This window comes from Procambarus clarkii, chromosome 81 (assembly GCF_040958095.1).
Source record: "Procambarus clarkii isolate CNS0578487 chromosome 81, FALCON_Pclarkii_2.0, whole genome shotgun sequence".
NCBI classification, from domain to species: Eukaryota; Metazoa; Arthropoda; class Malacostraca; order Decapoda; family Cambaridae; genus Procambarus; species Procambarus clarkii.
Window position 1 is genome coordinate 4,281,794 of NC_091230.1, and position 11,528 is coordinate 4,293,321.

The 11,528-nt window shown below is 43.9% G+C and overlaps 1 protein-coding gene across 3 annotated transcripts in view; it reads left to right on the forward strand.

Annotated features, from left to right (window-relative positions):
* Positions 1-3,825: 3,825 nt before the first annotated feature.
* Positions 3,826-11,528, forward strand: part of Sfxn2 (sideroflexin 2) — a 124,864-nt gene continuing 117,161 nt past the window's right edge. Inside the window, exon 1 of one of the 3 annotated variants that reach the window (XM_069315606.1) lies at positions 3,826-3,936. Coding sequence is in view for 1 of the 3 variants with exons in the window: in XM_069315605.1 (XP_069171706.1) it covers positions 6,166-6,317 (152 nt within the window). In the remaining 2 variants the exon portion in view is untranslated. Of the gene's footprint in view, positions 3,937-6,150; positions 6,318-10,988; positions 11,238-11,528 lie in introns of those variants that run through there. The other 2 variants (XM_069315605.1, XM_069315607.1) reach the window with 2 other exon arrangements.

Sequence of the window (11,528 nt, forward strand, 5' to 3'; positions counted from 1 at the left end):
AACTTTTGCCTTATTTAAAAGCAAAACCAAAAAGTACCTAACTTCATCTTCTTAGTTTCCTACACTGAGCTTTAAATTTGCTCTGTACCTAGTGTTACCCAATCTCCTAATTTTTATGTAATTTCAAACAACCTTATCATTGTGTTCATTGCTGTCTTCTTTTATGTGCTAGCCATATGCTGTATTGTGACTACCAATTTTTTTGTCAACTACCATTCAAGCTGTCATTGCAATCAATCTTAGCTACCTATGTGCTTTAATATACTGTACCTACAATTTTCTCTCATCTTTTTTTTCATTTCATGTAATCTGTTATCATTTTTTGACTATAATTTTGCAAGTATTTACCTCCTTAAAATTTTCTTAGATTAAGGACCTGCCCGAAACGCTGCGCGTGCTAGTGGCTTTACAAGACTGTAATTACCATATTTGTATCCTCACATTCCTTATGTACATTCTTGTATATGCATAAATAAATAAATAAATAAATAAATAAATAAATAAATAAATAAATAAATAAATAAATAATATACTCGCTCCAAATATAGTGTTAATATTCCTGTCAACCTTTGGAGATGAATGAGGTGAGGCGTTGCCCGGGCAACACGGTGAGGTGTTGCCCGAGCAATAGAAGCAACCTCATTCATTTAAAAATATAAGCAACCTCAGCTCCCTTGTTTATAAGCATTCAATATAAGCAACCTCACCTCATTCATTTTTGTAAATGAATGAGGTGAGGCGTTGCCCGGGCAACACGGTGAGGTGTTGCCCGAGCAATATAAGCAGCGGTGTAGCGAACATTGGCTAGTCTACTTTCAAGTGTGGTCTCGAGCAGACACTTGCGAGATACTGTACCGACGCTCAGTGCGCTCAACTCACACCAAAGTATCACCGGTGTACTTCTGTATATTCGACCAAATATATATATAGTATCTTAGTGTCTGTGTTTATTTGTCACCATACTTTACGTAACAATAGAACCGTTACAAGCTGATAAGTTAGCCAAAGAATCTGCCTTTAAAGGAGCCGTTGAGTGTAACCTTGGATTGTCAATGAGCAATCTAAGAGCAGCTGTACACCGAGAACTTCAACAAGATCTTGTAGATCTGAGGCAAAGTGAAATTGACACCAGTAATTCCATCTATCATCATACTATCATGCAAGAGGAGCCACACATCTATGGATCATCCAATAATCAGCAGACTTCTAGATGTTACTTCTGCTCGGCTTAGACTCGGTTACAAGTATCTGGGAATTCTCATTATCTGCTGATGTAGACCTGACCAAATGTAAACTGTGTCAACAAAATTATTCGCACACCCTCCGTCACTATGTGATGGAGTGCCAAAAGATACGTGAATTTAGAGACAATTCTATAACCAATGTTCCAACGATATGTAAAAATTTCATTCAAAATTATCTGCTACCAGAAATTTTAGCCAAATATCCCCAGTTTGCTAACTGTAGGTAGTAACTAAGTGATTGTAACCTATCCACCGCTGCCCACTGGATGGGGGGCGGTGTGCAGGACAAACATATCAATTGTGACACTAGCTCTCCACATATGTCAGTTGCTTAATTTAGAACCTGTACTTGAGGTCGATCTCGAACCCATTGTTGATGTGACGACTTATATTGAATTTTGTAACTAGCTCATCAAGATTGTAACTTGCTTAGCTAAATGAATTGTTGGGTTCAGTCCCTGAGTCCATTATGTGCCTCTGTAACCCTTTCCACTACCGCCCACAGGATGGGTATGGGGTGCATAATAAATGAACTAAACTAACTCTTGCACGAAACGCTTTGCATAATAGTGGCTTTAGGCATTGTATGTACTAGCTCTATCTATAAATCTATAAATTTTTGTAAAGCCTCTTGTATGTATGTACCTTACCTGAATAAACATTTATTAATTTATTTAACATGATGTTTAACGGTGATAAATTCCAGGTTCTCAGATACGTCAAAAATTAGGATCTTAAACATAATACAAGGTACAAAACACAATGGAATCTGCCCATCGTAGGAAAACAGCATGTCAAGGATTTGGGAATAATGATGTCCGACGACCTAACGTTTTGGGAGCATAACCAAGCAAGTATTGCGTCAGCTAGAAAATTGATAGGGTGGATTACGAGAACCTTCAAGTCCAGAGACCCCATCACAATGGTTGTACTCTTCAAATCACTTAATTTTGTGTTGTCCCGTCTTGAGTACTGCTCAGTACTCACTTCTCCCTTCAGAGCAGGAGAGATTGCTGAAATTGAGGGAATACTGAGAACATATACAGCACGCATAGACGAGATAAAGCACCTAAATTATTGTGATCGTCTCAAAGCTCTCCAAATGTACTCACTAGCAAGGAGACGAGAGATACCAAATAATATACACATGGAAAATACTGGAGGGACAGGTCTCAAATCTGCATAGTAAAATAACAACGTACTGGAGTGAACGACATGGAAGAAAATGCAGAATAGAACCAGTGAAGAGCAGAGGTCCCATGGGCACAATCAGAGAACACTGTATGAACATCAGAGGTCCACGGTTGTTCAACGTCCTACCAGCGAGCATCAGAAATATTACAGGAACAACCGTGGACATCTTCAAGAGGAAACTAGATTGTTTCCTTCAAGGAGTGCCGGACCAACCGGGCTGTGGTGGATATGTGGGCCTGCGGGCCGCTCCAAGCAACAGCCTGGTGGACCAAACTCTCACAAGTCAAGTTTGGTCTCGGGCCGGGCTTGGGGAGTAGAACTCTCAGAACCCCATCAACCAGGTATCAACCAGGCACACGACCGTGGTCCGGTCACCTGCGTAATAGTGGCTTTAGGCATTGTATGTACTAGCTCTATCTAAATAAAATAAATAAATAAATAAATGTTTATTTAAGTAAGGTACATACATACAAGAGATTTTACAAAGATTGATGGATTTATAGATAGAGCTAGTGCATACAATGCCTAAAGCCACTAATTATGCAAAGCGTTTCGGGCATGAAAAACATTAATGACTAAATCTTAATACGAATTGTATTAAGTAAAGAATAAAATGTGTTGAGAACAAATAAATATAGAGATAAAAAAGGGAGGAACATGGCTGAAAAAGCAGCACAAATACAATTAGGTCGACAAACAGCGTTGTTTAAAAAACAGACATGGATTGACAATAGAGGGGTAAGGTAGGTTACAGGGAATTTATTAGGTAGGGCTTCGTTTTTATCTTAAACTGGTTGAGAGAGGTACTGTCTTTAAAATGGTTGGGAAGGTCATTCCACATTCTGGGTCCCTTGATTTGTAGAGCATTTCTAGTTTGATTAAGTCGTACTCTTGGAATATCAAAACTGTATTTATTTCTGGTGTGGTGCTCACGGGTTCTGTTACAACCTTCAATGAAGCTTTTGAGGTCAGGATTGGCATTACAGTTCAGCGTTTTATATATGTATAATACGCATGAGAGAATGTGCAGTTACTTAATATCTAACGTATTCAGAGATTTGAGTAGGGGTACCGAATCTATAAATTCATCAATATTTGTATCACCCCTTGTATGTATGTACTTTACCTAAATAAACATTTGAATTTGAATGAGTCTGCAGTTTACAAGAACGAGGTTTTGGATGCAGACGAAGACGATCTTCTTGGAAGGACTCCACATGCATTATGCTTCATTCAGCAAATATTGCTAAGTTTTCCTATACACCAATTTTTTCATTATACATGCAATGATAATATTAATACAACCATTAAATCATGTAATATTTCTCTATATATTTAAATATATTAGTTTGAAAACCGTATCAGTCGCTAAACAAAAGTTTGGGCTACTTTAATGACAAATACGCTACTTTCAGACCGTCAGTTCGCTACTTTCAGTAATTCTGATCTGGCAACCGTGCATGATCAGCTGAGAGGCCAGTCAACGCTGACGACTGAGGTGAGTCGATGCGTGCCGGCGACCAGCCATTCTCTATGAATTATAATAATTCTGACGCTTCGAAAACATTACTTCCATCTGTTAAACTGACTGTGTACTCGTAGAGTTTGCATGTTAAAACTAAATTAAATTAAGCCAAACACATATAAGGGCAGCCCCACGACATGGCTAGGCTAGGCAGACGGTGGTGCTAGGATCAGGCTGAGGGTGGTGCTAGGACCAGGCTGAGGGTAGGGCTAGGCTGGGGGTGGTGCTAGGACCAGGCAGAGGGTGGTGCTAGGACCAGGCTGAGGGTGGTGCTAGGAACAGGCTGAGGGTGGTGCTAGGACCAGGCTGAGGGTGGTGCTAGGACCAGGCTGAGGGTGGTGCTAGGACCAGACAGAGGATGGTGCTAGGATCAGGTGGAGGGTGGTGCTAGGACCAGGCGAAGGGGGGTGCTAGGACCAGGCGGAGGGTGGTGCTAGGACCAGGCGGGGGGTGGTGCTAGGACCAGGCAGAGGGTGGTGCTAGGACCAGGTGGAGGGTGGTACTAGGACCAGACAGAGGATGGTGCTAGGCTAGGCAGAGGGTGGTGCTAGGACCAGGCTGAGGGTGGTGCTAGGACCAGGCAGAGGGTAGTGCTAGGCAGAGGGTTTTGCTAGGACCAGGCTGAGGGTGGTGCTAGGACCAGACAGAGGGTGGTGCTAGGACCAGACAGAGGATGGTGCTAGGCTAGGCAGAGGGTGGTGCTAGGACCAGGCTGAGGGTGGTGCTAGGACCAGACAGGATGGTGCTAGGCTAGGCAGAGGGTGGTGCTAGGACCAGGTGGAGGGTGGTGCTAGGACCAGGCAGAGATGGTGGTGCTAGGACCAGGCAGAGATGGTGGTGCTAGGACGAGGCAGAGATGGTGGTGCTAGGACGAGGCAGAGATGGTGGTGCTAGGGCGAGGCAGAGATGGTGGTGCTAGGGCGAGGCAGAGATGGTGGTGCTAGGGCGAGGCAGAGATGGTGGTGCTAGGGCGAGGCAGAGATGGTGGTGCTAGGGCGAGGCAGAGAGGGTGGTGCTAGGGCGAGGCAGAGAGGGTGGTGCTAGGGCGAGGCAGAGAGGGTGGTGCTAGGGCGAGGCAGAGAGGGTGGTGCTAGGGCGAGGCAGAGAGGGTGGTGCTAGGGCGAGGCAGAGAGGGTGGTGCTAGGGCGAGGCAGAGAGGGTGGTGCTAGGGCGAGGCAGAGAGGGTGGTGCTAGGGCGAGGCACAGAGATTGTGGTGCTAGGGCGAGGCAGAGAGGGTGGTGCTAGGGCGAGGCAGAGAGGGTGGTGCTAGGGCGAGGCAGAGAGGGTGGTGCTAGGGCGAGGCAGAGAGGGTGGTGCTAGGGCGAGGCAGAGAGGGTGGTGCTAGGGCGAGGCAGAGAGGGTGGTGCTAGGGCGAGGCAGAGAGGGTGGTGCTAGGGCGAGGCAGAGAGGGTGGTGCTAGGGCGAGGCAGAGAGGGTGGTGCTAGGGCGAGGCAGAGAGGGTGGTGCTAGGGCGAGGCAGAGAGGGTGGTGCTAGGGCGAGGCAGAGAGGGTGGTGCTAGGGCGAGGCAGAGAGGGTGGTGCTAGGGCGAGGCAGAGAGAGTGGTGCTAGGGCGAGGCAGAGAGGGTGGTGCTAGGGCGAGGCAGAGAGGGTGGTGCTAGGGCGAGGCAGAGAGGGGTGGTGCTAGGACGAGGCAGAGAGGGGTGGTGCTAGGACGAGGCAGAGAGGTGTGGTGCTTGGCAAAGGGTGGAGTGGTGATTGTGCTAGAGTGGTGGTGGTGCTAGGATGGAGTGGTGGCGGAGCCGGGACAAAGCTAAAGTGGGGGCGGTGCCAGGACGAGGCTGGAGTGGGGGCAGTGCCAGGATGAGGCTGGAGTGGGTAGGGGTTCCAGGGCGAGGCTGGAGTGGGAGGCGGTGCCAGGACGAGGCTGGAGAGGGGGCAGTGCCGGGACGAGGCTGATCCTAGCCCTAGGAGGCAGGTTCTAGATAGACCTCCTAGAAGGTCATAGCAGATGTGTGGAAAAAGGCTAACATAGTTCCAACCTACAAAAGTGGCAGCAGGGAAAACCTCAATTATAGACCTGTATCATTGACAAGTGCAATAGTAAAAATATTGGAAAAATAATTCATACTAAATTGGTAGAACACCTGAAGAAATATGATATAATAAGACAGGCAGTCTGGTTTTCAATCTGATATAATAAGACAGGCAGTCTGGTTTTCAATCTGGACGATCCTGTGTAATGAATTTACTCAGTTCCTATGATCGAGCTACTGAGATTTTACAGGAAAGAGATGGTTGGGTTGACTACATCTATCTGGACCTAAAAAAGGCTTTCAACAGAGTTCCACATAAGAGCTTGTTCTGGAAACGAACATATTGGAGGGGTGACAGGTAAGCTTCTAACATGGATGACAAATATTTTAACCGACAGAAAAATGAGCAGTAATCAGAGGCACTGTATCGGACTGGTGAAATGTCATGAGTGGAGTACCACAGTGGGGGCCTCGTAGCCTGGTGGATAGCACGCAGGATGCAGGATTCGTAATTCTGTGGCGCGGGTTCGATTCCCGCACGAGGCAGAAACAAATGGGCAAAGTTTCTTTCACCCTGAATGCCCCTGTTACCTAGCAGTAAATAGGTACCTGGGAGTTAGTCAGCTGTCACGGGCTGCTTCCTGGGGTGTGTGTGTGGTGTGGAAAAAAAAAAAAGTAGTTAGTAAACAGTTGATTGACAGTTGAGAGGCGGGCCGAAAGAGCAAAGCTCAACCCCCGTAAAAACACAACTAGTAAACACAGGATTCAGTTCTTGCACTGGTAATGTTCATTGTCTACATAACAATCTACCAGATGGAATACAGAATTATATGAACATGTTTGCTGCTGATGCTAAGATAATAGGGAAGATAAAAAATTTAGATGATTGTCATGTCCTTCAAGAAGACCTGGACAAAATAAGTTTATGGAGCACCACTTGGCAAATGTAATTTAATGTGAATAAATGCTATGTTATGGAATGTGGAATAGACCCCACACCTAAAAAAAAAAAAAAAAAAAAATAAATAAATTATTCAGGTAAGGTACATACATACAAGGTAAGATACAAAGTTGATGGATTTATAGATAGAGCTAGTACATACAATGCCTAAAGCCACTATTACGCAAAGCGTTTCGGGCAGGAAAAACCTTAAAGAATAAAACTTAATACTAATTGAGTTTGAAGTATAAAATGTGTTGAGAACAAATTAAAATAAAAATAAGAAAGGGGGGAACATGGCTGAAAAAGCAGCACAAACACAATTAGGTCGACAAACAGCGTTGTTTAAAAAAAACAGACATGGGTTGATAATAGAGGGGTAAGGTAAGTTACAGGGAATTTATTAGGTAGTGCTCCGTTTTTATCTTAAACTGGTTGAGAGAGGTACAGTCTTTAACATGGTTGGGAAGGTCATTCCACATTCTGGGTCCCTTGATTTGTAGAGTATTTCTAGTTTGATTAAGTCCTACTCTTGGAATATCAAAACTGTATTTATTTCTGGTGTGGTGCTCATGGGTTCTGTTACAACCTTCAATGAAGCTTTTGAGGTCAGGATTGGCATTACAGTTCAGCATTTTATATATGTATAATACACATGAGAGAATGTGCAGTGACTTAATATCTAACATATTCAGAAATTTGAGTAGGGGTACCGAGTGATGTCTGGGGCCAGAGTTGGATATTGTCCTAATAGCAGCTTTGTGTTGAGTAATTAGAGGACGTAAATGATTTTGGGTAGTAGAACCCCAAGCACAAATACCATAGTTGAGATATGGATAGATGAGGGAGTAATAGAGAGTCACCAGGGCAGGGCGGGGTACATAATATCTGATCTTAGAAAGAATGCCAACAGTTTTTGAAACTTTTTTTGATGTATTTAGAATGTGTCCCTGGAAATTCAGCTTGTTGTCAATGAGAATGCCAAGGAATTTGCCATCTAATTTGTTACAAATTTGGGTATTGTTTATTCTGAGATTTATTTGATTAGAGGATTTATTGCCAAACAGAATATAGAAAGTTTTGTCAATGTTAAGGGTGAGTTTGTTAGCAGTTAGCCAGTTACCTATAAATTATGTGAGAAATTTATAGAGTTCTGATAAAGAAAAAGATCTAGGGGTGGTTCTAGATAGAAAACTATCATCTGAGGACCCTATAAAGAAATCGTGCGAGGAGCCTATACTACACTTTCTAACTTCAGAATTGTTTTTAAATACTGTACATGGATGGATAAATAATATAGAAATTGTTCACGACTTTTGTTAGACCAAAGCTGGAATATGCAGCAGTTGTATGGTGTCCATATCTTAAGCACATCAACAAACTTGAAAAGGTGCAACGACATGCCACTCAGTGACACCCAGAACTGAAGGACAAGAGCTACAAGGAGAGGTTAGAGGCATTAAATATGCAAAAACTAGAAGATAGAAGAAAGAGGCAATATGACTACTACGTTCAAAATAGAAATTGGAATCGATAAAATTAATAGGGAAGAATTCCCGAGACTTGGAACTTCAAGAACAAAAGGTCATAGATTTAAGCTAACTAGACAAAGCTGCCGAAGAAATAATAAAAAAAATTAACTTTCGCAAACAGATTTGTAGATGGTTGAAATAAGTTAGGTGAGAAGGTGGTGGAGGCTAAAACTCTCATTAATTTAAAAGCATTATATGACAGAGTGCTGGGAAGACGGGACACTACAAGCGTAGCTCTCATCCTGTAATTACACTTAGGTAATTACACACATGTATGTATACATACATACATATACACCTATCATAGGAATAGCACCCCAAATATGCTCTGGCAGGTTTACCTGTTGGTTTTGGCAACAAGATGTTGCATGAACCGCTCATCAAAATATGCAAGAAAATATTCCATTTCCATCATGTCGTCACCTGTGTACGGGAGCATGGGTACAACCTGCCACATCACTGTGATCAAATTGAGGTTTGTGTGGTAACAAAAATATCAGTCCTACACAAATTCACCCATTCTCCTTGTAGCACCGACACAAGCAATTCCATTATGTGTGCGTTTTCTTGCACTAAATCTCCCTTGGGGAGGAGTTGGAGGTCTTCTACCTTGTCTGTTAGTAGGGCAAGCAGGGAAAGTAGATGTAGAGGCAACACTGTCGTCAGTGTCGTCGTGAGGAGATACATGTTGGCGCTTGGCAAGGCTGATCTGCTGAGACAGCAGATCTGTGCCTTGTAACACCGTGACAGCAGCTGCTAGCACTTGGCTCATCTATGCTACTTGTACCAGAAGCAGCGCCACTAAAACCAGAAAATTCCTCAACAGTATCACTTTCGTCAAAAATGTTATTTGGAGGTGGTGGTGGTGGAGATACTACTGGCAAGAGCGATGATCTGTGACGCACCACTGTGTGTGCAGCTCACTCTGAACAATACGCCATCACTTCATTGCTTTCATCTGTATCTGTTTCACTTCCATCGGACTTTTGTGTTATGTCTCCATCGGTCCTTGGGTCGTCAATATAATATTCCACTTCATCTTCAAACAATAAAGCGTTTATTGCCCGTGAGAAAAGCGGTCTTGCAACAGCGCGTCCCACAGGCGATTGGGAGCCGAGGGCGAGTGTGTCAGCCATGGTTGCTTGATCAGAACTGAGGCTACCCTAGGGCCTGGGGCATTCTGGGATTTTTTCAAAATGGCTGCCGCTCACTGAAGGCCTCAGGCATCCATCTCATACACAACCAACCGCGCTCGCGTTTTGAATGGGTACAAAATATTCAAAAGGTGTTTTCTTGATTGGCGCAGTTTCCCACCGACCGAGTTTTCTCGGTTGGCGCAGCACAGGGGTTAACAGTGGGATTTGCGAGTTTAATGAACATTTGTCTGGTGCTATGGCAATTGTTTTTATCCTGACAGTAGATTTGATATGTTAATTTGTATCTTTGAATTAATCAGTTCATGGGGGTTAGACTTGAGCAGTTTTCACCTACTTGCTCTTCAGGTATATCAGTAGAGCTAATGATTAGTGGGTCATGCAGCTGCTATTGTTCATAGTCATCTTCAGGGGCTGTCTGGTGCATCTAGAGGAGATTGATTTGTTTTTCTAAATTATTAAGGATGTCACACTGTCCTGGTTAAGTGTTTTTGGTTTTAATTTTGTTTAACTGTTCTTTTGTATCAATTGTTTTAGCTTGTTGATTGTTAATTTCTTATTTGTTGTTTGACATAGTCAAAGAGGCACTTGATGGTTTGTTGTTGCTGGTGGCTTGGAGAGCCTCAACTGCATCTGATTATTGGAGAAATGTTCTAGAGTTTCTTCATAACTTAATTATTGGGACACTGGGACACCAGCTAAAAGAACCAGGTTGGCTCAACCATGTCAGAGACCAACCAATCTGCACAGACCTGATGCAGTGCTGGGAGGGCTTCTAATCCCACAGACCTGACCCCAAAAACATTGAAAGAACTGACCAGCTCCACCAAAGACCTTGGGAAACTACCCAAAACGCCCATTAATCATGGGACCAAGAGCTCGTAAAACATGCCGGACACCCCAACCACAACAGAATCAAAGCGGTGAACTGCAAAAGGGCTGGGATGAGCCCTGAGCAGAACCAGACCTCTATGATGCGTGATTGCAACATTGCACAGAGGAGGAAACCACCTCAGGTAGGACTACAGTCCAGGGACCTGACCCAGCTGAGGACCTACATTGACCCACAACAGGTGAGTCCCCCACCCAACCAGACTGCCTCCGAAAGGGGACGGGAAGCCATAGAAAACAACACTTAACACAACACCTGGAGAGACAAAAAAGGGGAGGCAACCGCAAAGGTAAGAGACCATGCTGAATCTAAACAATGGGCCAGCATGATCTGCTGACATGCAGGGTGGGCTGAATAAAACACTGCCACTACCTCTCGAAGGAGAGGGCGAGCATCTTGTGCAAGGCCACCAGTGATAATAGGATAATAGGACACCTACAAGGATTCCAATATTGGTGAGGTGATTGAATGTAATTTTGTCGTCTGGTAATTTAACTTTTCTTTCAGGAATGGGACAGTTGCTCCTCGACCATAAACATAAAGGTTCGACAGAATTTTGTCCACCACAATGGCCTGTACTGAATGAACATAACCGCCCAAACGTGTAAGAGATTGTACCACCTGGTAGACTTGAGGTCGTGTGTTTGTGAGGAATCCTGAAATGTTTAATTTTACCTGGGTTACAGGCTTTAATTGAAGATCATCTGCCACTTTTTGAGTGACAAAAGTCGTCTGGGACCCTTGGTCAAACAACCCTCAGGTAAAGACCCAGGTCCCCTTGTTTTTGATAGTCAGTTGGGGAGTGGGCAAAGTCGCATTATTATTAGCATTTGTCGATAGCGCTCTAATTTCCTGTCTCACCTCGTAGTATTGTACGGTGGTGGAAGCTTTATCTTTCTCCGCCTTGGGTTTTGGAGACTTTAACCATTAAACCGCTAACTGTTAAATAGCAAACATCTCCAGGGCGCTCAAGAAAAAAATTGTTCTGAAAAAATTATTTTTTCTTATGACATTGTTAATTAGCCTTCAGGAAGCACAAAAATCCAAATAA